Below are 27,188 nucleotides of genomic sequence, written 5' to 3' on the forward strand. Positions count from 1 at the left end.
TAGTAATACAACTCAAAAAAAATAAATTGTTCATGCAGTTTAACAAAAAGGTTTTGATTCTTTAATTTTCAAGTCACTACTTTTTACCGTTCAACTCTTTCTCTTGTTCTTTTTTTCCTTTTGGACACTTACTCTTCAAAGGTTAAGAAGGTCTTTGAGCTTGTGAACGGGTTTGAGAGGGTGGTTCTAAGGAAGACCTTGGACCTTGTGAAAGTGAAACTGATGAATAAAAATCCATTGAGCCTTATGTACTAAAGCTTGAGATAGCCCTGGTGTTTGTTGTTGTGAGTGTGGACTTAAGAGTAAGAGAGACTATTCTTGAATTCAAATCAATACAAATACATAAATACATTAGTTATTATAGACTTTGGAAAGCCTAAGACAGTAACAAGCCACATTAAAATTCATAAAAAAAACAAAGAAAGCCTCAAATATAAATGACTTAATATTGGTATTAAACTAAATATTTATTTAATTTTTGCGATGCGGTTCAATTTAAGTATGGTTTTAATGTTCAAAATCGAAATCAAATCATGTTTTCATATTACGATTTGGTTTTAAACTGAAAACATCTTCAAACCACAAAAATCAAAACATTCGGTGCGATTCATTTTGATTTGTGTTTTGATTTCAATTTTCGATTCTAGCTCACCGTTGGTAATTAAATGAATCACAGAATAAATAAAATAAAATTATAACATGACAAAACCATCCTCCACACCTCCCAAAACCCCTGCGCACCAACACTAAAACCCGTCAAAAATTTCCAGGAAAATCCTTCAAATTCCGGGAAAGTTGTCCTAAACCTCAACCTCCTTGTTCCGCCAGCACCCAGAAATGTCTATCTCCTTCTCCTCCTCCTCCTCTCAACTCTTCTTTCAAAAATCTTTCTTCTCTGTAAGAGACTCTCTCTCTCTCTCTCTCTCTCTCTCTGTCTCTCAACTGTGATTTTGGGCTAATGGTTTCCATTGCAGCTTCAGAGCAATTTTCAGAAGCAACGAGTAGCTGGGTTTTGGAGAAGGCCACAGGCTTTGAGGAGGCATGTGATCAAAACCGGCGCAAAGAAGATATCTTTTGGTACAGAATGCAGGGATGCCTTACAAACTGGGATAGATAAACTTGCTGATGCTGTTTCCCTTACCTTAGGACCTAAAGGTATCTGGGTTTTCCTCCTTTTCAATTGTTATTATTCCAGGTGTGTTCCGCTTTTCGGTTTGTTTTCTTAATCCTTTCGAAAGCGTATACTTTTCTGTTATGATGTATTTTCTTATGTTTAGGAATGAAGTTGAACCATTGTTGCATGACTTTACAAAGATTTGTGATTGTGTGTATCCATATGTTTAGGAATGTAGTTTCCTTTTCGAATTGAATCAGTGCAGCTGATAAAATTTGGTACCTTCTTCAGTCGGGTTTGAACTTTTGATTGCACGGTTGTGATGAATATTGGTGTAGTGTACTACCAAAAAGATTCGTAATTGATCGGTGATCGTGGAGTTCTAGGGAGATACTGTTTCCATTTTGTATTCGTAATTGATCGGTGATCGTGGAGTACTAGGGAGATACTGTTTCCATTTTGTCGAATTATAAGAAGAATCAATAGGAGGGTTCATGACCGATAGTGGCATCTTAGTTGGTCAACCCCTTTAGGTTATCTAGGATTTCAGTTGTTGTACCATATATTGGGCCTCGGTATTTGGGTTTCATTACGTAGGCCCATGATTCATGTAAGAGGGGAGGAAACCCTTATTCTATAAAAGGGCTCCCTCACACTCACTTAAGGGAGAGGGAAACAAACAGAGGGGAAACGGGAGATCAAAAAGAATAGCAAAGAGAGCAAACATTGCCTCTATAGCCTCCATGTATATTCAACATTCATTTACATAGTGAAAACATCAGTGTGGACGTAGCCTCAACTTGAGGTGAGCCACGATATATCTTTGTGTTCTTGTACGTTTGTCTGATTCACGGTCGGATTTACGTTGGTCCAAGATCGACCCGATTTTGTGCATCAACATTTGGCGTCGTCTGTGGGAATCGACACGAAAAGCTATGTCGGTTCTCTTTCATTTTTTCATCACACCACCGTGAAACCCTCACACCCTCCACCATGAATCGGCAAAAACCGAAGAACCAAACACCTACACAATCACAGCAAAACCCATGTCTTCCGCTCCATCTCCCAGTCACGGCAGCAGCGAAGGAAACACACCACAAGCACCTCACTTCCTACAATCACAAAGCAACAGTCTGCTCAACTCCCCAGACAAACACCACCAAGGAACCAATGGAAGAACCAAAGCCGGCCAAGCCCACAGCCACCGAAATCCTCACAACCCTTCCAAGCTCCACTAAAATCCTCCCTCCACAACCTCCCCTGTCTTCTCTTCCTTCCAGGACGAAGAAGAGACCTCTCGAAAATGATGCCCATTTCTCAAACTCATCTACCCTCTACCGTGATCAACTCCTGCAACACCACTCTTGGTTGCCACCTCATGAGCCGACTCGTCCAAATCGGCGTCACCGACGTGTTCACTGTCCCCGGTGACTTTAACTTGACTCTGCTCAACGACCTCGTCACCGAGCTCGGGCTCACCAACATCGGCTGCTGCAACGAACTCAACGCCGGTTGGAGGGTCGAACGATTACAGGACGACTAGGATTCTTGACCACACTATTGGGTTGCCAAATTTTAGCCAAGAGCTGAGATGCTTTCAGACAGTGACTTGCTATCAGGCTGTGGTGAATAATCTGGAAGATGCGCTACGGAGAAACCCCACAACAAATAGGAGATGAGATCTTTTTCTTTTGTTATTTTATTACTTTATTATTATCATTTATGCCTCATTAACATGACAACTCATTGTCTAATAATATTATTATTGCTATACATGTGATGTGATATCACAGTGATCATTATCATAAAACATGGTAAAGTCTGTACATCCATTACACCATTTACATTATTTAATGATTTTATCACATGATCACTGTCAAAAACGTGACAAAGCACATCACACAAAGTTATGCATACATATATACTTTAGTGGAATGATAACTAACAAATGGAGCGGCAACTCTTCCTTGTTTTAGGCTCTCTGCATCTCTCTCTTATCTGCCAAAATTACAAGCACACTGCAAGTTTTCAAAGGGAAACCGTATCCACCCAATTCCATCTGCCAAAAGAAATAAAGCACCTTTACTTTTCCCTTTCAACAAACATCGTTATGATGTTTCATCACAAAACAAGGGATGTCAATTTGTTGTTTCCCTTTTTTCTTGTTGACTAACCAAAAGTGTCTTTTGGCCACTTGGCCACATACTCCAACATTGCTAACACCACATACTGTATGGTCAATGCTTATCATTATAATAAGACTCTATCATGATTATTCCACATGACTATTCCACCACGTGAGTTGGACACCTGTGAGCTTGGACACCCATTCGTTCGGGTACTTACGAGATTGGACATCCTTGAGCTCGAACCCCGACTCATGGACCCTACGGATGGCCCTGACTCAAAGACCCGACTTGTGGACCCAAGAGTTAACTCATAATGAGCACACGCTGACGTCGAGTGCATACTCGCAATGAGGAACGCCACGAGCCAAGCCGCCTTGCAACGAGCACCGCCTCCAGTCGAGCAACCGCCTCGCCGCGAGCAATGCCTCTAGCCAAGCAGCATCTCAACGTGTGATACCTCTAGTTGAGTATTACTTTACGTTGACCATTGCCTCATGTCGAGTACTAGTTCAGGACAACATCTAGTCACTTCAACCCGCACATGGATTGGGTTTGAAGTCTCCAGCTAAAAGATTCACCGACACATAGACCCATATACAAACCCAACAAGCGGATCCGAGTCATGTCGAGAATTAATTCATAATGAGCTCACGCTGACGTCGAGTGCATACTTACAATGAAGAACGCCACAAGCCGTCGCCTCGCAATGAGCACCGCCTCCAGCCAAGCAACCACCTCGCCACGAGCATTGCCTCTAGACAAGCAGACTCACAACGCGTGCTACCTCTAGCTGAGTATTGCTCTACGTTAAGCACCGTCTCATGTCGAGTATTAGTTCTGGGCGACATCTCAGGTCGATCATGGACCAACGTAAATCCGACCGTGAATCACACAAACGCACAAGAACACAAAGATATATCATGGTTCACCTCATGTTGATGCTACGTCCACACTAGTGTTGATTCCGTTTCACTATGTAAATAAATGTTGAATATACATGGAGGCTATAGAGGCAATGTTTGCTCTCTTTGCTATTCTGTTTGCTCTCCCGTTTCCCCTATTTGTTTCCCTCTCCCTTAAGTGAGTGAGGGAGCCCTTTTATAGAATAAGGGTTTCCTCCCTTCTTACATGAATCATGGGCTAAGTAATGAGGCCCAATATATGGTACAACAGAAGTCCCCCAAGTCTTTAGTCAAGAGTCTTTTGGCTGGACTTCAAATCCAATCCATGTGCGGACTGAAGTGACTAGATGTCGTCCAGAACTAATACTCGACATGAGACGATGCTTAACGTGGAGCAATACTCAGCTAGAGGTAGCACACGTTGTGAGGCTGCTCGGCTTGAGGCAATGCTCGCGGCGAGGCGGTTGCTCGGTGATAGTGATTTTACTACACATGTGAACGGGCTAAAAATTCCTATTATACTTGCAAGAATCACAAGGTTGTTATAGTATAAACGAATCTCGCGAGGTCGTTCTCCACAGGGATTATTAAATAATTCGAAACAAACCAATTAATTATTGTAAAGTAGAACTTGAGATGATTGATTTTTATGGTCTAATTTAATAAAACAAATTTAACTAATAAAAATAAGACAATCTGCAATATTAAAACTAGAGGGAAAAGAAAACAGTTTTGGAGAAATCAAATTAAGAAAGCACTAGGGTTCCACCATCACCTAGCAATCCTATGAACTTTTACCAATTACTTATGATCTACACATGCCACTTTGAAGGTTAGGTTTTCCTAATTTATATTCTACTTGGAACCTTTAACGTATAACGTATATCTAACTTGCAACCTGGCCGGACGTTTGGATCAAATTTGAACATGAAAGACTCATTATGCTTTATGAAAACCCTTTGAAAAACCATGCAATCCTTAAGACGTGGTGTTCATCCTAAGTGAAATTACAATTATTAATCACAAGAAGCCAGCATCAATTTCAGGGAACCTTCCGACCAAAATTGCATCAAATTACTTTTCTAAAGATCCTAATGGTGATCAGGCATTAAGACAATTAGATAGTTTTTATCCCCGGTGATTAACAATTCAAAGTATGCATGCAATCAATCATAAGCAATTAAATAAAAATCTTCATGCTAAGGCTCAAGGCTTTGCCCTAGCAAAAGGAATTAGTTACGCATATTCATAATTGAAATCATAGAAAATATTATTAAGAAAATGATTGAAAACACCTTCAAGTAGAAAATCTCCAAAACCCTAGCAATTCTCTCTGTCTCCAAAATTCCATAAAATAAAGCGTAGTGAAAAAATTGTAAGCCCCCACACAAACCCTAAAAACAGGTCCTTTATTCCCACTAGGAAACTAAAAATAATAATCAAATAAAATAGGAAACATAATCCTAAATTAAATGGTAAAATTAGCGTAAAATCTGAACAGCCACGTTTTGGACCCATAAAGAAAGAAAATGTGTACCGTACCCACCATGCCCTAACATTCAAAGAAAGAAAATGTGTCATGTGTCAGACTTCCCATGTAGTGGAATAGTCATGTGGAATAATCATGATAGAGTCTTATTATAATGATAAGCATTGACCATATAGTATGTGGTGTTAGCAATGTTGGAGTATGTGGCCAAGTGGCCAAAAGACACTTTTGGTTAGTCAAAAAGAAAAAAGGGAAGACAACAAATTGACATCCCTTGTTTCGTGATGAAACATCATAACGATGTTTGTTGAAAGGGAAAAGTAAAGGTGCTTTATTTCTTTTGGCAGATGGAATTGGGTGGATACGGTTTCCCTTTGAAAACTTGCAGTGTGCTTGTAATTTTGGTAGAGAAGAGAGAGATGCAAAGAGCCTAAAACAAGGAGGAGTTGCCGCTCCATTTGTTAGTTATCATTCCACTAAAGTATATATGTATGCGTAACTTTATGTGATGTGCTTTGTCACGTTTTTGACAGTGATCATGTGATAAAATCATTAAATAATGTAAATGGTGTAGTGGATGTACAGACTTTACCACGTTTTATAATAATGATCACTGTGATATCACATGTATAGCAATAATAATATTATTAGACAATGAGTTGTCATGTTAATGGGGCATAAATGATAATAATAAAATAACAAAAGAAAAAGATCTCATCTCCTCTTTGTCGTGGGGTTTCTTCGTAGCGCATCTTCCAGATTATTCACCACAGCCTGATAACAAGTCACAGTCTGAAAGCATCTCAGCTCTTGGCTAAAATCTGGCAACCCAATAATGTGGTCAAGAATCCTGTTCATCCTGTAATCGTTAGTTCGTTGTAGCTCGACGACGAGGTCGTCGAGCAGAGTCAAGTAAAAGTCACCGGGGACAGTGAACACGTCGGTGACGCCGATTTGGATGAGTCGGCTCGTGAGGTGGCATCGTAGGAGTTGATCACGGTAGAGGGTAGATGAGTTGGAGAAATAGGCATCATTTTCGAGAGGTCTCTTCTTCGTCCTGCGGAGGTTGTGGATGGAGGATTTCAGTGGAGCTCGGAGGGGTCGTGAGGATTTCGGTGGCTGTGGGCTCGGCCAGCTTTGGTTCTTCCATTGGTTCCTTGGTGGTGTTTGTCTGGGGAGTTGAGCAGACTGTTGCTTTGTGATTGCAGGAAGTGAGTTGCTTGTGGTGTGTTTCCTTCGCTGCTGCCATGACTGGGAGATGGAGTGAAAGACATAGGTTTTGCTGTGACTGTGCAGGTGTTTGGTTCTTAGGTTTCTGCTGATTCACAGTGGAGGTTGTGAGGGTTTCACGGCACAGTGGAGGTTGTGAGGGTTTCACGGTGGTGTGATGAAAAATGAAAGAGAACCGACATAGCTTTTCGTGTCGATTCCCACAGACGGCGCCAAATGTTGATGCACAAAATCGGGTCGATCTTGGACCAACGTAAATCCGACCGTGAATTACACAAACGCACAAGAACACAAAGATATATCATGGTTCACCTCAAGTTGAGGCTACGTCCACACTGGTGTTGATTCCGTTTCACTATGTAAATGAATGTTGAATATACATGGAGGCTATAGAGGCAGTGTTTGTTCTCTTTGCTCTTCCGTTTCCGCTCTGTCTGTTTCCCTCTCCCTTAAGTGAGTTTGAGGGAGCCTTTTTATAGAATAAGGGTTTCCTCCCCTCTTACATGAATCATGGGCTAAGTAATGAAGCCCAAATACCAAGGCCCAATACAACATCAGTTATTATGACACATAATGTTCCAAGGACTTGAAGTGGTTTACATTTGGAACAATGAGGCGTACATGAATCTTGTTGCCGGTTATATGTGATATGAAACTAAAAGATGCCCCCAATTTGAAACTGATGCAACTAATTTGTTCTTTTTACACATTTACAAATAATTAGTTGGTGATGTGTTTACGTGAGCTTTGTTGATTGATCTTAAGTGAAACTGCAGGACGTAATGTTGTTCTTTCTGAGTCTGAAAAACTGAAAGTGATTAATGATGGTGTAACAATTGTTCAGTCCATAGAGCTATCAGATACAATTGAGAACGTGGGAGCGATGCTAATCCAAGAGGTTGTTCTTGGTTGCTAGATAATTCTCTTGCTGAATCTTATCTTGATGCATTTCCAAGCATAAAATTAGAAAGATTAGATCTTTACTTTCCTACATGCAGGTTGCAAAGAAAATGAATAATTTGGCAGGTGATGGTACCACCACTGCAGTCATTTTGACAAGAGAAATGATCAAAGGTGGACTTTTAGCAGTAGCTTTTGGAGCTAACCCAATTTCTCTGAAGAAAGGAATGGATAGGACTGTCAATGAATTGGTCAAGATCTTGAAGGAGAAGAGTCTTCCGGTAAAAGGAAGGAATGACATTAAAGGTGATCATTTCTTGTCATTCAAATAACATAAAATCAATTTTCGAGTTTATTTTTTTTCGTTCTCATATCTCTTATAGATATAATATTAAGTCTTTTCCCCCCTCTGCAGCTGTAGCTTCAATTTCTGCTGGAAATGACGAGTTCATCGGTAATTTGATTGCTGAAGCTATAGAAAAGATTGGCCCTGATGGAGTGATCTCAATTGAGTCATCCTCATCATTTGAAACGTCTGTTTTAGTTGAAGAAGGGCTGAAGGTAATGAAATGATTTGTGCCCAGTAAAACTTATGACAAAGTATATAAACTTCTGGATTTAAAAGTTGAGTTATTGAGATTACGGAAATTATCATAGAAATGAATGATCGTTTGCCATATATTTATGCTTACGTATTTTGAAATCCTAATCACAAAAGCAAATCTCAAAACTAGAGTTGGGCTCTGGTTGATTGTTTTATTCTTTTAGTTTCTGTTAGAATTCTTGTTTACTTGATATTCAAAATAATGCATTAATATTTTTTGTTCCGTACAGTTTGACAAGGGATACATGTCCTCCCACTTCATTACGAACCAGGAAAAATCTCTTGTGGAGTTTGACAAAGCTAAGGTCCTAGTAACTGATCACAAGATTTCAACTGTTAGAGAAATTGTTCCTTTATTGGAAAAGACAACCCAACTGAGTATCCCGCTGCTAATCATTGCAGAGGATATCTCAAAGCAAGTACTGGAAACACTGGTGGTGAACAAAAAGCAGGGTTTACTAAAAGTCGCTGTTGTTAAATGTCCTGGATTTGCAGAGGGGAAAAAGGCTATTTTGCAAGATATTGCACTTATGACAGGTGAACATATTCATCACATGCCGATCTTTATCTTTTTCACATGCTTCTGAGATATATTCAGCTAGTAATTATTTTACTATGATTATGTAAATCTCATTTATCAAATGTATCGGTCTACAAAACAACATCGTTTTTCAAACTTTGTGAGAACTATAGGTTCTCTACATCGGACTACTAATATTTCGGCATGATGTTATTAGGTTATTTGTTCTGTGTCAGTAAAAACAATAATCAAATTGCAACTTTCAGGTGCTGATTTTCTCTCTGGAGATTTTGGTTTGACCCTTGAGAGTGCAACATCAGATCAACTTGGAATTGCAAGAAAAGTGAAAATAACAAGTAATTCAACAACGATAGTTGCAGACCCTTCTACTAAAGCTGAGATTCAGGCAAGAATATTGCAGATCAAGAAGGATCTGGCAGAAACAGAAAATGCAAACCTGTCGAGAAAGCTCTCCGAAAGAATTGCCAAACTTTGCGGTGGAGTTGCTGTAATTAAGGTCTGCGATATGAAAGAGCAACAATATCTGATATGATGTGTTGAAAATTCTTCTTTTTCGATTTTATATGTTCCTTTATGCTGATTGTACATTTGTGCTACAAATTAGAAAAAGCTTATGTTTGTGCATTAGTGCTGCAAAGTAGTAATTATAAATGAATCTACTGTTCTGTTGCAGTCAATTTGCTCTTCTTGTTCTCATAAAAAAACAGACTACCATACACACCCTTTTCCAGCGAGCTACCCTCGCTTATTTTCTAAATTTTATTTTTATCATGGTTTTATTATTAACTGATTTTCATATGCCTTAGGTAGGAGCACATACGGAGGTCGAACTTGAAGATCGCAAACTCAGAATCGAGGATGCAAAGAATGCTACATTTGCTGCTATGGAGGAAGGAGTGGTGCCTGGTGGTGGTGCCACATATGTACATCTCTCAGAATTTATTCCTTCCATCAAGGATTCTATGGAAGATTTAGATGAGCAGATTGGTGCTGACCTTGTAGCAAAGGTGAGGGTCTCCTTTTCTTTCCTTTACTCACACGTACAAACAGGCACATTATCAATCTGCGTGCACATATGCACACCCACATGGCCCGTACATGCATCTATCTGTATATAGGGCAAGAAAGAGGAGAAAATGCCATTAGTGTTGCTGAGTCTTTTCACTCTTTGTTGTTGCACCAATCATTCAATGTTCAGTTTTTCCTTGCAAGGAATCCTGACACATGGTTCTATGGTTATACCTTATGTTAAACAACGGGCTACATCCGTTGAGTCAATAAGCTCACGATGTTCTTACCAACACAGAATTGGACTTTTCTAGCTAGCACACACAGAAAAACCCGAAGCTACATCTCAGAAAAATCATCATATGATTGGCCTCTTTCATTGGATTTGAAAGTCTTTAGCTTCTACAATTAAACTAAATTTTTTTATGCCTAAATGCGTTTTCTTTTTATAAAAACTTTAATATTGCAGTTATGCCTAGTTGAAGGCCTACACCGTTTTCATGCAAGAAAATCTGTCAATGTCGTATGCAGGCTCTACTTGCTCCTGCAAAAGCAATTGCAACTAATGCAGGGGATGATGGAGAAGTTGTTGTGGAGAAGACTAAAAGTTCTGATTGGAGAGTTGGGTACAATGCAATGACAGGGAACTATGAAGATCTCCCTGATGGAGGAGTTATAGATCCTTGTAGGGTTTCAAGATGTGCCCTTCAAATTGCGGTCTCCATTGCCGGAGTGGTTCTTACAACTCAAGCCGTATTGGTGGAGAAAACAAAGACGAAAAAGCCCGCTGTTCCTTTTGTTCCAGGAATAACTCCTCAGTGAATGCAGTCAAGAGAGTTACATCAAAGCTGAGAAAGAGGCAAACTGGAATTTCGTATTCCATGCTTTGCAACCAAGCTTCGGAACTTAAGTATAATTTCTTGTGGATTTGATATGAAGATGAAAACAAGCTTGGAGCGCTGTGAAAAAGAATCTGTTAGGAATCGGAATTTTATACGGAGAGGATGAACATATACGATCAAGATTTCGTATACGTTCGCATGGCCAACGTTGTCAGTTGATACGTTTTTGCCCAAGTTGTAAACTGTGTTCCTACCAATCAAGGATTTGTTCTTCTATAAACAATTGTTGCTTGTACATATGCAACAAACATTTGCTCTTGTACCTGCTGACTGTTACTGATAAAATAGATAACGAAAACCCTAGTTTTTGAAATGAAATCCGTAACATTGGATAGTAGTTGAGCAAGCAATTCGCCCATTATTTAACAAAAATGTTACTTTTATCTAGGGTGGGAACTTGGGATCAAAAACCAGAACGAAACACGGATCAAAGAGGACTGCAACGAACGGATTGGTTTTTCCAGTTTCGAAACGGTTTAGGTTTGAAACCGAACCGAAAGCTGAAATAACGGTTTGGTTTTGGTTCCTAATATTTGGAACCGAACTGAAATCGAACCGAATCACATAAAATTAAAAATTAAAATAAAAATTAAAAAATAATAATAATGTAATTAGCATATTAAGTGTTGGGGGTGTAGTTGGTTATTTGGCGTACATGGATTTGAATTTGGATACTTGAATTTTAGTATAGTGGTCATTGGGTGCTGGGATTTATATTTCCCATTTGATTTTGAACAATCTCAGAGGGATATCCTAGAATTTTAGTATGGTGGTTATCAATTTTGGTTTTACTTACCGAAAACTATTCTTCTTTCTCGTTTGGGAGCCATAACAAATTGAAAACACTATAAAAATAAAACAAAATAAAAAGTTGGGAACCCCAAGCCGAAATAGGCCTATAAGGTAAGCTCAATTTTTAACAAGCCTATAAGTTAGGTCCAAACCGAAACCAAATCGTTTGAAATCAAACCAAACCAAAATTGAATGGTTTAGTTTCACTTCAATTCCTACTGTCAAATTGAACCGAACCAAATGGCAATAAATTTTAGTTTCGGTGTTCGATTTAACCCCAAAACCGAACAGCACTAACCTATGCCCTACTTATACCATATATTTTTATACCACAATTGATGTACCACATTAGTAATAATAGAGGTAGAACCTACTTTTTATTGGTTGGTAGGCTTCATCTCTATTAGAGAAATCTCTCGTACAAATGTGATAAATGTAACATTACTCATGTGATAAGTGTAGCATTTTGTTTACGCACATACGACTTTACATCAAGTCTAAATCATTCTTTGCTTTGTTGAGTTGATAAGACGCCATAACGAAAGTAAAGCGTACAGAAATCCAAACCGGAGTTTTAGTAAAAGGAATCTCCAACTGTACGGAAAGCCAAAGCCATCCTTTTCTCTCCCTTCAACCCTTCACAAATCTTGCCTAGCTATTACACCATATATATACACTATATATATATATATATGTGTCCTCCCCTCGTTCTTCTTCCCAAGGCAAACAAAATCTCGTTCGAATTTCCAACAATGTCACTGCAGGCTCATCGTCCTCGTGATATTGTCAACGGAATAAGAAGTTGGTGCCAACACTGCCTACGTACCATAAGAATTGCCTCTTCCAACCCACATGCAATTCTATTTCCTTACTGCTACACCGAGTTTAATCACGAGCTCGATGTTTCGAGGCCTAGGCTTATCGATCACCTTACAGGCCTAGAACAACCGTCCCCCGCTGCCCGGTTACTGGATACCTTGTCTCGTTGGCGGACGGAAAACGAAGATGAACGAGTGTCTTGGATCACCTTTGAGGATGCGGTAAATGATGTTACTGGAGGGACCTGGATGGTTGAGAATGACCGTCCAGGTCCCTCTGCAGCAGCAACTTCTGCCATTCGAGCTTTGCCATTGGTGAAAATATCGGAAGGGCAGTTAGCCAACGAGCCAAATTGCCCCGTGTGCAAGGAAGGGTTTGAGGTTGGCGGAGAAGCGAGGGAGATGCCATGCAAGCATGTCTACCATTCCGACTGCATACTCCCTTGGCTTCACATACACAATACATGCCCGGTTTGCCGCTACGAGCTTCAAGCAGCCAGCAGCTGCAGCCCGAATGACGATTACTATGAAGATGAGGAGGAGGAGGAGGAGGAGGTGACAGAAAGCCCAAATATTTGGCGGTGCTGGTGGAATCTCTTCTTAATTTTCTGGCCATTTTCTGCATTGGTTAATTGGACGCAACGTTAATTACTATGGATAATTACCAACAACGTACCGGAGGTAATTTTCTACTTTGAACGTATTAGATTACGGGTTGCAAGTTGGAATGGAAATTCTGATTCCGGCCCTTAATTCTTTTATTGGCTAAATTGGATTGTTCATCCTGTGGTCATAGGACACTTGCATGATGAACCCGTGGTGAAAAAACTAGGAATTAAACCCCTGTGGTCTAGAATGTTAACAAATTTAGTCTAAAAGTAAGATTTCTGTTAAATGACTGTTAAAAGTTGGGGTAAAACTGTATTTTCAGTTCCAATTAACATTGAATTGAGACTTTTTTTTATTTAAAAAATTAAGCATTATTTTTTTTTGTAAATTGTTATAAAAAAATTATTTATTTTAAATGTCAATTGGAACTGAAAATACAGTTTTACCTATAATTTTAACAGTCATTTAACAGAAATCTTACTTTTTGACTAAATTTGCTAACATTCTTGACCACAAGGGTTTAAGCCCTAGTTTTTTCACTACGGGGGTCATCATGCAAGTTTCCTATGGCCACGGGGATGAATGATCCAATTTGGCCTTCTTTTAATTTATTTTGAAAAAAAAAAAGCTTATTTACTGTTTGTTGATCATGATGATGATATTGTGCAGACAGAACCTGGTGGTCCTCTTGATCATTCTATAGCCAGATTATTTAATAGAGTAAAGATGGTGTGATATACAAAAATGTTATTCTTACCATATTTTTCACATTATATTTGTACGACTTTTTTTTAATAAGAAGAGACCCGTATGTGTGTAGAAAACACACATTTGAATATGCTAAAATCAGCCAGGTAAGTACTTCATTACACCATTGTTTCCTAATATTGTTTTGTGCAGGCCGGCCCTGAGTATTAAACTTAGACAGAGGCTCTTCTTTTTCTTTATTATTATTTTGTTCTATAAAATTGAAATATTACATGTTAAAATGCTGGAAAGCCTAAACCACTAGTGCTGGAAAAGTACTTTGGTCTTATCTTGCACATTTTAATATACGTACAAATAAATTTGTGTACACGTAAATAAAATTTCGAGCCCTTCTAAAAATCGGGAGCTGTGTACGGTGGCATCTTTTGTACACCCTCCTCAGAGTGGGCTCTAGTTATATACATGCTAATTCTTTTCATTTCTTGTATTTCTTTCAGTTTCTTATAAGGAAATATTAATTGTACATTTTGGAGCACTTCACTAACTAGTTTGATTTTTTTTTTTTAAAGACAACTGGTAACAAACCACAATTGCACTAACTAAGTTAATGACTTTATGTTGTTTATATATAGAGAACTTTAACGGAAAAATTTCCAATACTGTTTACTTTAACGAAAAATTATATTTTTATAGTAAAAAATCAATCTTAATATTATTCACTTTATCATTTATTTTATCATTATCGTCAAAATTCAAGGATAAAATCCTTCTTATTCCATTAGTTTTCCTTTATATCATATACGGTTGAAGTTACGTAAATTAAGAAGTTTGGAATGATCAGATCAGGTGAGCTTCAGGCGCAATGGTTCTCCTTCCCCAGAGCGGGTCCCACTCCAAACCCCATACATCATCACCTCACCGCCGCCGCTTCTCTCCGCCTCAGTCACCACATCTTCCACCACCACCACTTCCGCCTCCGCTCCATTTTCCATTCCTACTTTCAGGTACTGTTATTGCTATTCATTCACTCCTCCCTCAATTTTCAATTTTCAATTTTCTTCGGATTGTTAAATGTCTTAATTTGATTTAAATGGGTAATACAAAACAAGGGTTTTTGTTAATTTTAATTAGTTTATGGGTTCTTCAATCTCTTATGTACTGTTAAACGTTAGCAGAAACTTGCCCATCATAGTCCCCTGCACGGATTGAAGGAAGGATTTAACTTTCTGCCATTGCCAAGTAGCAATGCTTCAGCTTCTGCTTGCTTTAGTTTCTTTGGTGGAGGAGGAGGAGAAACTAGCGATGATTCCCCAAATGAAGGGCAAATTTCTAGGTTTTCCACTAAAAGCTTCTTCAATGGAAGACAATGGACTAATGTCCTCCTTGCTCTTAACATCTTGTGAGTATCATTTTATCACCTTCCCAAAACAATCATGAAATAAATGTATAATTTAGTTTTTACTTGATTTATTTTTCGGAAATTTGCCAAAATCATCAGTTTTTCAATATGTGGTAGATATCTGATCGCTATGTTGTCGATATTTGATTGCTATGCCATCCTTATTTGATTTTGGTCAGTTCAACGATCGGGATTTGATTTCTGATCACTTTAACCAATTTCTCTATACTTTTTAAGTTTTTAGAATTGAACCCGGCTATCCTCTACACAGCTTATTGTTTGTTAAATCGTACTGACAGAGTTTATATTGCGCAATGTGCAACGCAAGATGAGTTACTTCTATGGGGAGCCAAGGTAAGAGTGCAAAATAAAATGTGAGAACCTGTTCTTTTGCAATATAGAAACAGCCATTAAGTGGGCTTTTTCTCACATCTTGTTGTATATACATAGATAAATAGCCTCATCGACAAAGGGCAATTGTGGAGGCTCGTTACATCGTCCTTTTTGCATGCAAATATCGGGCACCTCTTGGTACGCTTTTAATTTTACTGGTTATGTCTTGTCATTTTAATGTCTGCATTTCAATCTGATGTATGTATATGTGCTTCTCTGTTTACAGGTTAATTGTTATTCTTTGAATTCAGTTGGTCCTACCATGGAGAAGATTAGTGGTCCTAAGAGATATCTTGCACTCTACTTTGCCTCAGCAATTGCAAGTAACAGCTCATGATCTCTCTACAATAGCCAATAAAAATTTGCTTAGCCACTAGTATTCTGATTCAGTGGTTTCGAGAAAATCAGGTTCAGCGATGAGTTATGGGTTCAGTGAGGCACCTGCAGTTGGTGCATCAGGAGCAGTCTTCGGATTAGTAAGACACTTATTCTGTTTCTTCTGCCACTCTTTCTTTCAATTTCTTAGATTAGATGCACCATACAGCTTACCAGAGAAGCTGGGGTTAATTAAATTGTGCCAATATAGGAATTCAGTAGAATCAGTCTCGTTGTCTTGCATTCACACAGACACAGTTGATATTACTGCAAAGTGCAAATTAATACCGTGGTTTTCATTTTATCCCCCTCTTCCCTCTTCAGTACATTTCACAATTTGATGCTCTTTTAAACGAAACAATTTCCTCCAAGAGCGAATATTCTTCCCTGGGAAAAGTAGATTAGTTTGTGTTTAAATATTGAGTGTTAAAATTCTACCTATGTTAGTTAACCTACTCAGTGTTGTGGAATATCAAGTGTAACTTCTTTCAAGCTATTATGGCATGATATTGTTCTCTCATCTCGTATCATTAGTCAAACCTGTGGGTCTGATATTTTATTTAGGTTGGATCTCTTGCTGTGTTTGTCATGAGACATAGAGGTTTGGTTGGACGTGGCAAAGAAGATCTGCAGCAGATAGCACACGTGATTGTCCTGAATATGGTATGCTCCTTCTCTGGTACAAAATCTTGAAGTTTTCCACAACTCGAGCCTTTTGTCTATCTTCATAACTTAATCAGCTTCCCTTAATCCCCTTTCCTTTCTGTTGGCTGGATTAATAATGGAGAAATAAACGTATGTTTTTCTTCCAGGCTATTGGTTTCTTCTTCAAAGGCATTGATAACTGGGGACATGTAAGTACAACAGGCTGAACAGCAATGTTCTTGTCTCTTTTTCACTCCTTAACACTGTTTGAATTCTAATCAACCTGCTTCAGTACGTGTCTTTCGGTTAATGTTTAAAAGGAAGCTAATTAATGTGTGCGCGTGCGCGCGTGTCCTTCTCTCTCTCTCTCTCTCTGCACAGTAACACGCACACATGCGCGCACTCGCTCATACACATAAAGACACTGCAAGTCCAGTTGCTTTCAATTTTGAGTCCCTAATTTTTCACCACTAGGATTGAGTTTCTTGATTACTTCCCCTCCGCTATTTTAGATAGTCATACGAGCTTGCACAGGGTTCCTTATATGTATCTTATATATTAAGAAAGCAGAGAGATCCTCTGTACGTAATTCCTTCTCGTTTCTGTTATCCTCATGTTTGCATTGGGTGTGACATCTGAATCTCAGTTTGGAGGCTTGCTTGGTGGAGTTGCCACATCCTGGCTTCTAGGACCTGCATGGAAGTACGAATCTCCATCCGCTGACGGGCGAAGAATTTTTTCTGACAAGGCTCCTATTTTCTACCTCATCAACACAAAAAAGAAATCGTAGACATTTTCGTCTAGCAGAAGCAATGTCATCCCCAAACTTCTTGTGATCAAGGACCCTTGTGTACGAATGTAGAAGGCCGATTAGGCGTTTACGTTTTACTATTTGTTACCCTTAAGGTTCATAAATTTACTACTGTTCTTGCCCCCTGTGCTGGATTTACTTTGGGCGGCTGTATCATCCAAGTGTAATGTTATTTTTCTTATCATAAAGAAGAATAAAGGTTCACTGATCCCTCAGTTCGTTAAAAGTTACCTGTTGATACCTAATGGGTACGTTTTTCTCTTTTTTTCTTAGAACGATTGCAATTTAACTAATTGAGATTTAGTTAAATTTCAACCGTTGATAGGTAAAAAGAAATGTGTGGATGAGCAAAGCTCTGATGCCCAGTTCTACTGAATGAGCCAAAATACCATCTGAATGCTATAGTTCCTCCGGCAGCGGGTACTGCTCCTTCATGTATTGTCATGTATTTTCTTGTAACCATCTCGCAAGCATCTATTGGACATGTTATTGCGCTTTCTGAATACGTCCTAAACATTTCTTGCACGGACTATGCCACTGAGGTTATGTCTTGGTTGGACGAGAGAATCTCTTTGTTCTGTTCAAAGACGGTTGTAACGGTCTTTGTTCGCCCTTTCGATAGGTAGCCTTGGCATATGATTGGGCTCTTTATTTGGGCTTTTGTTAGGCTGTTGTCAATATTGGGCCTTCTCATACACCTCAAACCCAAAGGGTGCTTCTCTGGTGCAAACTTTGCAGTGTAATATTACTTTTCTCACCACTAACATATGCTCCCACATTTTGTGTGAAAATAATTTTTAGTTTTATTTTAAAATGGAAAGGAAAAAGGGAGAAAAAAATGCGGATTAGAAAAAGAAGTTTTCTTTTGTATATTTTATTTTTCAAAATTAGAGGACATTAGGATCATCCTCGGGTGAGCCTTTGAAAAAAAATTGTAAAATTTAATTTGTGTGAATTTACTTTACTGCTCATGATTTTGTTTTACGGTAGAAAACAAAATTATCTTTCTACCTTCTTTTGATTGACAAAGGATTTTATTAATGTAGTTTAGATAAAAGAAGAAAAAAGTTTCACTTATGCTCAATTCATTTGTTCATACCATACTTGGTGGTTAATACCCAATTCTATGAAAAACCGACTAAATAAGAGTTTTGTTCAGAGTCGGTCGTGTAAAGTTTCACTTATGCTCAATTCATTTGTTCATACCATACTTGGTGGTTAATACCCAATTCTATGAAAAACCGACTAAATAAGAGTTTTGTTCAGAGACGGTCGTGTATTACGACCGTCTCTGAACAGTTGACCATACAAGCCGCTTGCTCATAACTAAGTCAATTGTTATGAGCAAGCCGCTTGTATCAGTATTACGACCGTCTCTGAACAGTTGACCATACAAGCCGCTTGCTCATAACTAAGTCAATTGTTATGAGCAAGCCGCTTGTATCATTACCCGTTCAGAGGATTGAGAATGTAAGCTTATGATCACATACACACATACATATCATTAACATAATAATTATGGATAAAATTTTCGAGTATATACAATTGAATTGCATTAAATATTAAGCAATTTATGAGAGACAATGTTCGTTAGCGCGAACTGTATATAGTCCAAATCGTACAAACTTAACTACTATCCATCTACCTTGTCCTACAGTTCATTCAAAATTTCCATATTTTTCTTATAATTTACATCATTTTTTTTTTCAAACTTTTTATCAATATCGATATTTTATCGATATCTCTGTCGAAGCTTCCATGTTTTTGGATCTCCGACAGTTTCCGCATATTTAATACGGCCTTAATCAACCAAACCAACAAAGCAGATGAAAGATGAGGAGTACCGAAAATTTCAATAACCAGATCTCCTTGTAGAAAGCTCCTGCTGATGAAGCTGCAAAAAGCATTCGTCAGGTGATTAACTTACATATCAGAAGTAAATATCAGATAACTTTAGCTTGACAAACAAAGCAAGGAAAACACGAATGAAATCATGTACACAAATTGGATAAGACATGTCCATGGATGCATGATTCATCTGACCAAACGTTTGCTTATTTGTCTCGGTTGTCAAACGGCTATACCATTCTTAAGTTATGATGGCACAGAAGAGAGTTTTGTTTCTCTTTCAAACTCCGTCTCCATAAGCAAATAGATCCATTACTGACTGAGATTCATAATCACACAAATAGATCCACCAACTCAAACTCAAAATTGATTCTCGTGTCTGCGTTAAGGTTGCTCCGAGTTTATGCTTTTATAGATTCAATCCAATAAGATCAAAAACCTGCTTAAATTTTGTGTTTTGTACAGAAGTTCAAACAGTCATAAATGCTTATGCTTATATCTATATAAGTAACTTATGTGCTTTGCAAAGTTTTTTAATATAAAATATGTCGTATGAATTATTCCACTAAAAAGCCAATCGATATTTAGCAGAAATAACCAGATTCAGAGTTTAAGTAACTTACACGAGGAAGGTGATGGAGATATTGAATCTTGTGCACTTCCCTTGTTTCCGGGACTGGAAGCATAGGACGCTACAGGTGCAGCTGGCACGTGTGAGGACAAATGAGACGAGGGACTCGGAGAAGGTGAGTAAGGGGAACCATTAGTAGCATAAGTAGGAGGAGCAGTAGGGTTAGAACGAGAAGCTGGTGAGGAGACTGGAGGAATTCTAGAACCATGATATGGACATGGATGAGGATGTGCAGGTACCTTGGAAGGTGTTGGTGAGAGATGATAAATCTCAGGTGAGGGTGCTGGTGGGAGATGATGAACGTCAGGTGACGGTGCAGGGGCAAGAAGATGAGTACCAGGTGAGGGTGCTAAGGGGAGGTGATGAATATCAGGTGAGGGTGCTGGGGGGAGGGGATGAATGTCTGGTAAGGGTGCTGGTGGGAGAAGATGAATGTCAGGTGACAGTGCTGGTGCTGGTGGGAGATGGTGAATGCCAGGGGACGGTACTGGAGAAGCAGGATATGGAGAAATTGATGGCTCTGGAGATGGAGCTGGCGAAGGAGTTGGAGGGGTTGAAGAGGGTGCACCCTTCGGATAAGAAGATAACCTGATACTTTTAACTTTGCCAAAGACTGTGTTATTAAGGCCAAGATTTTTTTCACGAGAACCTGTGATTGTTTGAACCAACTGCTTCAATCTCTGTGGCGCAATGATACCTACATCAGACACGAGAGATGCCTGAACCACGACTGGGGGTGCTTCAGTTGAACCTATTTTGTTTATTATTCGCAAAAATACATCCTGCAAAAAGAGAAGAAAAAACAAATTAACAAAAATACATATGTAAAATCTGAGACCATCAACTAATACTAGCTCATTCTGATATTTTGGGTCCTTGGCAACTATGAAAATCCAGATGAACATTTAAATTTCAGTTATACTTGATGGTATATACCTTATACCTATTTTGCGTCGTTGTTTCCTTGATTGCTAATAAATTATGCTTTCTATTGCATAACTGAAACAAGTCTAGCATAGATTCAAATATGTTACGAAACTTGGATCCCAGCATGTTCGAAACTAAAATAACTGCTAATCCCACGTTCTAATCACGGTTTACCGATGTTTTAAAAGGCAAAGGTGAAACATAGGCATAGGCACTTCATGGATAGCATGCCTAGGTGAAAGCCTTGAAGCGTGAGGCGATAGCCTCACACTACCTAAAATTATTAATATATATATATATATATATATATATTATATAATTACTTTCTGAAACAAATATCCATTGTCATTCAAAAGTGCACAAGTCACAAACAAGTTTAACTCAAAGGTAATATCATCTTCTTCACAAAAAAAGAAAAAAAGAAAAAATTCATCTAAATCAAAGGTAATATCATCTTCTTCATCGTCAATTCTCCATTTAAAAAAAAAAAGGCCTAGTCAAATGCCTAAGGCGCGTCTCAACCACGTCTAGGCGAGTTTAAGCCTACTCTTGCTGGGCAGAGTCGTTTTCATCATCGCCCCACCTCCAAAGCCGCCTAGGCGCGTTTTTTAAAACATTATGTTTTACGAAATAGTGCTAAACCAATGGACCTAATACATCAAAAGCCCAAAAATTCACACCTAAAGAGATATGTGCAAAAAGTTGCCAGAATAGTGTTATACCTCATAAGGCCTCAGATGCAATCCAAACTTCAACTGCTCCTTTAACTCAACAAAATTTTCCACTATGTCGGATATAGAATTATTGAGAGTAAAATTAAATAAAATCTGGGGTTTCTGCCAGATTGAAGCTGATTGCAAAGGAATCACAGTAATTCCCCCAGGACACTTTAGAATCTCAAACATAGATGGCTGCCCGAAAATTGATGCAGTCAATGTAAGATTGGATTGCTTAAGGAATAGCTCAACTAAAGAGGACCTCAACACACTTAAGAACACTGGATCGATTGGAACATTTATTGGATCGGAAAGAGCACCAAACACCACATCAGTTTGATCAGATGCATCAAATTGGTGCATGGACAAGATAGCCACCTGTTGACAACAAGCAGACTTCAGTTTGATGCTTCACTTTGTATGAAAGGAATATGATATGGTCTATAAAGGAAAGAGATTGAAATTGTACCTTTGCACCTGGGACACCTATTTCCCCATTGATATCATATTCTAATCTTTGGATGTGTGGAACAAGGTCCGTAACTGGCTTTTCCAGTCTGAAGTATGCCTGAACTGTAGCTGGAAAAAGATAAATAGATATATAAGCTTTCGCCTATTTATTTCAGTCATCACTACTTTACGCAACAGAAATCAGAAACCATAAAGTTCAATAAAAATAAAATGGTTGACGCAACAAAGAACAAACATGTTACCAAATCAACAAAATACAAAATACAAACGCAAAAAAAAAAAATCTATTATCAAAATTCCAATTAATCTTTCAACTTTTTAAATGCATTAATTGAGTTTTGTTTTAGGCCAGTGCAAAAGGTTGTTCTAGACTTCTCGTATGGACCGTACAAATACATTACTTAAATCAGTGTGTCTTAGTTCAGCAGCAATTATCTCCACAATATTAGCAGGTTGGTTAATATATATTTTATATCCTAAATCAGTGCATTATACTTGGTGAAGTTTTTGTCCTTCCATTGAACATTTATTCAAGAGAAAATCGTATTCAAATTATTTTTAAAAGAGATATGAATAGTATACTTGAAGCATAACCTTGTGTTGATCGTAGGTGTTTTAGGTATAGCAGGAAATGTCTTGCTTTTGGGATTGGATGACACCTAACATGTTTGTGGCAGTGCTAATTATTTTTACTTATTATTTCATACTTATGGCAGTGCTAATATAATGAGCTTGATGTAACTGCTAGGATGCGGCAAGTTCCAGTGGTCTTGCATTTGAGGTCAATTACTTGGATTTCCTAACAAATTTGTTTCTCTAAACTGAGTTTTGACAAATGATGAGGATTATTCTTAAGATTATTATTGTTACTATGATTATGATTATTATTACTACTTACCACCATTATTATTTCGATGTGAAATGAAATACTTATTTAAGATGTAGTTATAAAAGTACACAAACAACGGTAAACAAGCAGCCCAAAAAGATACAATAATAAAGTCTATCAGCTAGTTATTTAAAGCTTATGCAGCATGAACACAGTATAAAAGCACAAAATACTAGACTCAGAAGCCATGGATTGCATAAATAAAGAGAAGAGGTACATCTCTGATTCAATTTTATATTATTCTACACTTCAGTCAAATTTACCTCAAAACAACAATATAAAAAAGATACTAAAGGGCCAACCACGGTACCAACAAGGCAATAAAACAGACTTAAGTCAAAATCACAGATCTAGCTCCTATATTAATTTACACTTCATCCCACCTTATATTTTTGTTTTCTAGTCCTTTTTCGGACTAAATACTAAAGGCGCCAAAAATAGGGTCAGGCCACTCAACTATTCACCATGATATTTTTGTTTAAAGATGTATTCTGAGCCTTCACAAACAAGGACAGAACCATACATAGCTCCCATGGGCAGTAGCCTACGCAGCTTGAGAAAACTTAAAATTAGCACTAACATTTAGCCCAATATTGACAAAAAACTAATCCAGCCTATCCTATATCTAAAACCCACTCCTTAATCCAACTAAATATAATATGTATACATATATATCAGCCCAATTCCGCTTCCGTCCTTGTTCAGACGTATTTGATACTAGAATACAAACATTTGGTGAAACAATGTTTTAGTTTTCTTGGCACTGCAGAACCGTAGATGCTAAAAAAGATATGGTTCTTTTTGTAGGTTATTTAAGCATACTCTTAGACTGCTCAGAGTTCGTCTATCATAAATCTATTCACTTAAATAGGAGTCGGAGCATACAGTGATATAGAAGGAGATCACGACCTCACAAAACCCTAGCTACTAAGTTATTAATGTGGGGATGTCATCAACTGCATCTGTACATCTTGATTAGAAAATATGTACCCCTTTTGTAAACTATAAATCCAAGACTAAGCTCATTGGGACAACTCTAAAACTAAAGCCTCTTTGAAAAAGACATGTGCCTTATGGCAATGCACTAATCAGAAAATAAAAGAAGGTAATCCAAAGTCAAAGAGTTGATGTCAAATGATATCAAGAGTCTTTTATTTGGATCTGATGAAAACACAATGTCATTAACCATATCTTGGATGAGGGACTTTCAAAATGACACCTTTCAAGGAATTATTTTCAAGTCCACCCATCTAATTTTTATAGTGCATCCTAACAAATTTGGCCTAGGTTCCTTGGAACTTTAAAGTCCTCATCCAAACGTACCCTAACTGTTCCAGGAATCTCCTTTTATTAATGAGCCTACCAATATTTCTACAAGTTCTATGAGTCCAGTAGGACTTTAATGTGTCTTTTCTATTTCTAGGAGCCATTGAATGTTCTATTTGAAGCCTTTATCATTTCCTTTTTTGTAGGTATAGATCTATTTCCTTTCTTACTTGTGAGGAAATAAAAAGTTAATTTTCTTGAGTCCTTGACTATCTAACATTTTATTATTCTCAGTTCATTCTAAGAACCAACACCAGAGAATACATATGAGAATAACATATATCACTACCATTGTAAATCTACAATGGTCATAAACTGCTACGTCCACTAAAGGTAAATAGGTGGTTCGGCTACATGAAAGCAGACTACATAGTGAGACATCCAATTATCAGATCCGACGATTTGCATTTCTGCAGTCGACTACAGAATCCTTATCCTCGTCAATGTACAGTAAAGAACGTACAGCTACTGATATCAAGTAGAAAAGCAGTATGGACATCGCAGGATATTAGTCACTTCCACCCATAGAGTAGTACAATCCGCCGCATCAGAAAAGAGAGCACTCCGAGGAGTATGAAATTTATAAAGGTGTTGATGTCTAAATAGATCCACCGATGGTCAGCGTCATAAGTGCTCCTAAATTCAACTAATTCAAAGGGAAGACTCTGTATTTAGCAAATATGAACATGATATTCCTCTTTTCATGATTTAGCCACAGGCAGACATGTCTAACATTTATAAAAAAAATTGCCTAGAAAATTAGAACACAGTGCACAAGAGTGCGAGCACACACACAAGATTACCATAAATCGTGATAGGACCAATTTCTTTCCCACCCATCCTAAATTGAAGTGAACTTCATTCCATATCCGCAAGACACCATGAAAACTTAGCTACTTGATCAGAAAGTGAAATCAAAATGATCAAGACTCGACAACTCACTCTAGTTACTCAATTCAACCTATACCTTGTATGCTCATGTGAGATTAATTTGAGCAACAAAATGTTCCAGCCAGACAAACAGCGTTACCGCAAGTTCCTCCCCTATTTACTTTTGGAATGTTATGATTAGCACTTAGGAGTTGTGTTACATATGGGACTTTTCTTAATGTACTAGCTAGCCACATGAGAAACATTAATTCCTAATGAGTTTAACTAACTCAATTATGCTTTTATATGCTACTCCTGTAGATTGTAATTCAGTTCACTATATATTCTGATATAATATCTATTTTTGTTCTTCTTTTAGCTAAAGATCTTATACATCTTTTTGCACATTTTCTTTACTTCCGGAATGCTTGGCCTCGCCAATAATGTTCAATCCTCTTGTCGGAATGCTTGGCCTCGCCAAGAATATTGAATCCTCTTGATAGTCAGTCAACAGGCTGTATACTATATGGTAACGATAATTTCACACTGACAATTGTGTCATGAAACTTGTATACTCCAAACAATATACGTTGAAGCAAAAGTTATAAAAGGAATATATAATTACTAAACCTTTGGTTGGAATTAAACGAAATTGTTGCGTTTTTTATCATACAGAGAGGCATTTTCGATGCAAGGGTTGGATTTGGTCCATAAAAAAGGTGCCTTGCCCATATCCTATATATAGCCAGGTGAGTCAAGTGAAACATTGCAAGACCTGAATTATACAACACAGAGAAATCCCACTTGCCCCTTTCCGAAAATAATCACAAAAATCCAATTTTTATCTGAAAAAGCACCAAAATCCCTAATTACTAGCTAAACCCATTTGAATTGCTGAAACTACCAAACATCTACCCAAAACCCATTTGCCTAGAACCTCCAGAAAGCCCCAAAACTTTACATTAAACCCAAAAAACACCACTTACCCATTTGCTCGAAACATCAGGAAAATCCAATTAATTAAACATATATATAATCAAAGTGAAGTGAAGCATAAAACACAGTAGAGAGAGAAAGAGAGATGGAATGTGGACATACCACTGAGCTTAATTTCCTGTCTGGCATCAAACTGGGAGATGATTGCATGGAAATGTGGGATCCAGAAGATCCCAGAGAGTAAAATTGAGAAGCTGAGGATCAAGACGACGACGCATCTGAAGCTCAGCTCTCTGCCGATTGTGCTGAAAACCACCGAACATCGCAGACAGATGAGTCCCGAAGAATTCTGAGCCTCCTGAGTCTGCCGCTGCTGTTGCTGTTGCTGTTGCTGTTGCTGCTCCTGCAGATTTGCTTCACTCTTCCCCATTTGAAGAGCATCTGGGATTTCCCCTCAATCCCTCTCTCTAAAGAGTACAGAAATGGCAGGAGGAGAGATTAAGAAGAAGATGAAGAAGATGAAGAAGATGTGAGGGACTAGTGTTCATAGTGGGTATAGTTGCCCTGTTTAAACCATTTACAAGGACAATCTACTCTCTCTCTCTCTCTCCTCCCTTCTCTCTCTCTCTGTAATCCACACACAGTCACTCACTAGTCACATACATATACGACTTCGTACTCACGGAGTCTTTACTGTACAAACATCCTAATCCAAATCGTTCATCTTCTTTATTAATTGAATGTCATTTTCAAAATAGTATATTAATTTCGAGAATGTTTAGTCATCTATATGTATCGAGCATAATATTTACAGTAATAATTAATATTTTTATTATTAACCATTAGCTGATTACTAAACCGTAACCAAATTAAATGAAATTCTCCAGATAGGATCTATAGATGATGCTATAGAGAATACTAGTTCATCGTTTGACGTTTGTATAGTGAAACGATGTTATGTCATCCTGCAATGACTTCTTACATGTAAGATGTCAAACAGTAATTTTGTTCAGTTTAGTTTTCTAGAGACATGAGCTTGTTTGGAAGGTCTTTGGAACTGTTTATGTAAGAAGCGCTTCATCTCATGAGCTTGTTTAAAAGTGCTTTTAAAATAACTGAAAATGATTTTAGTGAAAGTAGTTTTAGATTCCAAAAGCACTTAAAGTGCTTCCTATAAAAAGCACCAACATTTCAAGTGTTTTTTC

The 27,188-nt window shown here is 38.0% G+C and overlaps 4 protein-coding genes across 5 annotated transcripts; 3 read left to right on the forward strand and 1 right to left on the reverse strand.

The window, feature by feature from the left end:
- Positions 1-646: 646 nt before the first annotated feature.
- LOC126605752 (chaperonin 60 subunit alpha 2, chloroplastic-like) lies at positions 647-11,137 on the forward strand. 2 transcript variants are annotated; one of them, XM_050273186.1, is made up of 9 exons: positions 647-897; positions 975-1,155; positions 7,641-7,762; positions 7,863-8,070; positions 8,180-8,325; positions 8,599-8,905; positions 9,155-9,405; positions 9,716-9,916; positions 10,387-10,690. In XM_050273186.1, the coding sequence occupies exons 1-9, from the start codon at positions 838-840 to the stop codon at positions 10,555-10,557; spliced, it is 1,647 nt and encodes a 548-aa protein (XP_050129143.1). In that variant the 5' UTR covers positions 647-837; the 3' UTR covers positions 10,558-10,690. The 2 variants fall into 2 exon arrangements, with proteins under 2 accessions (XP_050129143.1, XP_050129142.1); XM_050273185.1 differs by having other exon boundaries at positions 653-897; positions 10,449-11,137.
- Positions 11,138-12,341: 1,204 nt separating this feature from the next.
- On the forward strand, positions 12,342-14,410 carry LOC126605758 (probable E3 ubiquitin-protein ligase RHC1A). The gene is made up of 2 exons (XM_050273194.1): positions 12,342-13,110; positions 13,708-14,410. The coding sequence occupies exon 1, from the start codon at positions 12,364-12,366 to the stop codon at positions 13,075-13,077; it is 714 nt and encodes a 237-aa protein (XP_050129151.1). The 5' UTR covers positions 12,342-12,363; the 3' UTR covers positions 13,078-13,110; positions 13,708-14,410.
- Positions 14,411-14,537: 127 nt separating this feature from the next.
- On the forward strand, positions 14,538-17,577 carry LOC126605757 (RHOMBOID-like protein 10, chloroplastic). The gene is made up of 9 exons (XM_050273193.1): positions 14,538-14,750; positions 14,922-15,145; positions 15,445-15,499; positions 15,596-15,676; positions 15,765-15,861; positions 15,947-16,014; positions 16,478-16,576; positions 16,726-16,767; positions 17,205-17,577. Exons 1-9 carry the CDS (start codon positions 14,580-14,582, stop codon positions 17,346-17,348), a joined length of 981 nt encoding a protein of 326 aa, XP_050129150.1. The 5' UTR covers positions 14,538-14,579; the 3' UTR covers positions 17,349-17,577.
- A 1,291-nt stretch (positions 17,578-18,868) lies between these two features.
- On the reverse strand, positions 18,869-26,624 carry LOC126602430 (uncharacterized). Its single transcript, XM_050269294.1, has 5 exons — positions 26,146-26,624; positions 21,961-22,070; positions 21,498-21,869; positions 19,841-20,630; positions 18,869-19,263 (listed from the first exon to the last, which is right to left on the reverse strand). Exons 1-5 carry the CDS (start codon positions 26,411-26,413, stop codon positions 19,175-19,177), a joined length of 1,629 nt encoding a protein of 542 aa, XP_050125251.1. The 5' UTR covers positions 26,414-26,624; the 3' UTR covers positions 18,869-19,174.
- Positions 26,625-27,188: the final 564 nt, after the last annotated feature.

Source organism: Malus sylvestris, chromosome 15 (assembly GCF_916048215.2).
Source record: "Malus sylvestris chromosome 15, drMalSylv7.2, whole genome shotgun sequence".
Taxonomy (NCBI): domain Eukaryota; kingdom Viridiplantae; phylum Streptophyta; class Magnoliopsida; order Rosales; family Rosaceae; genus Malus; species Malus sylvestris.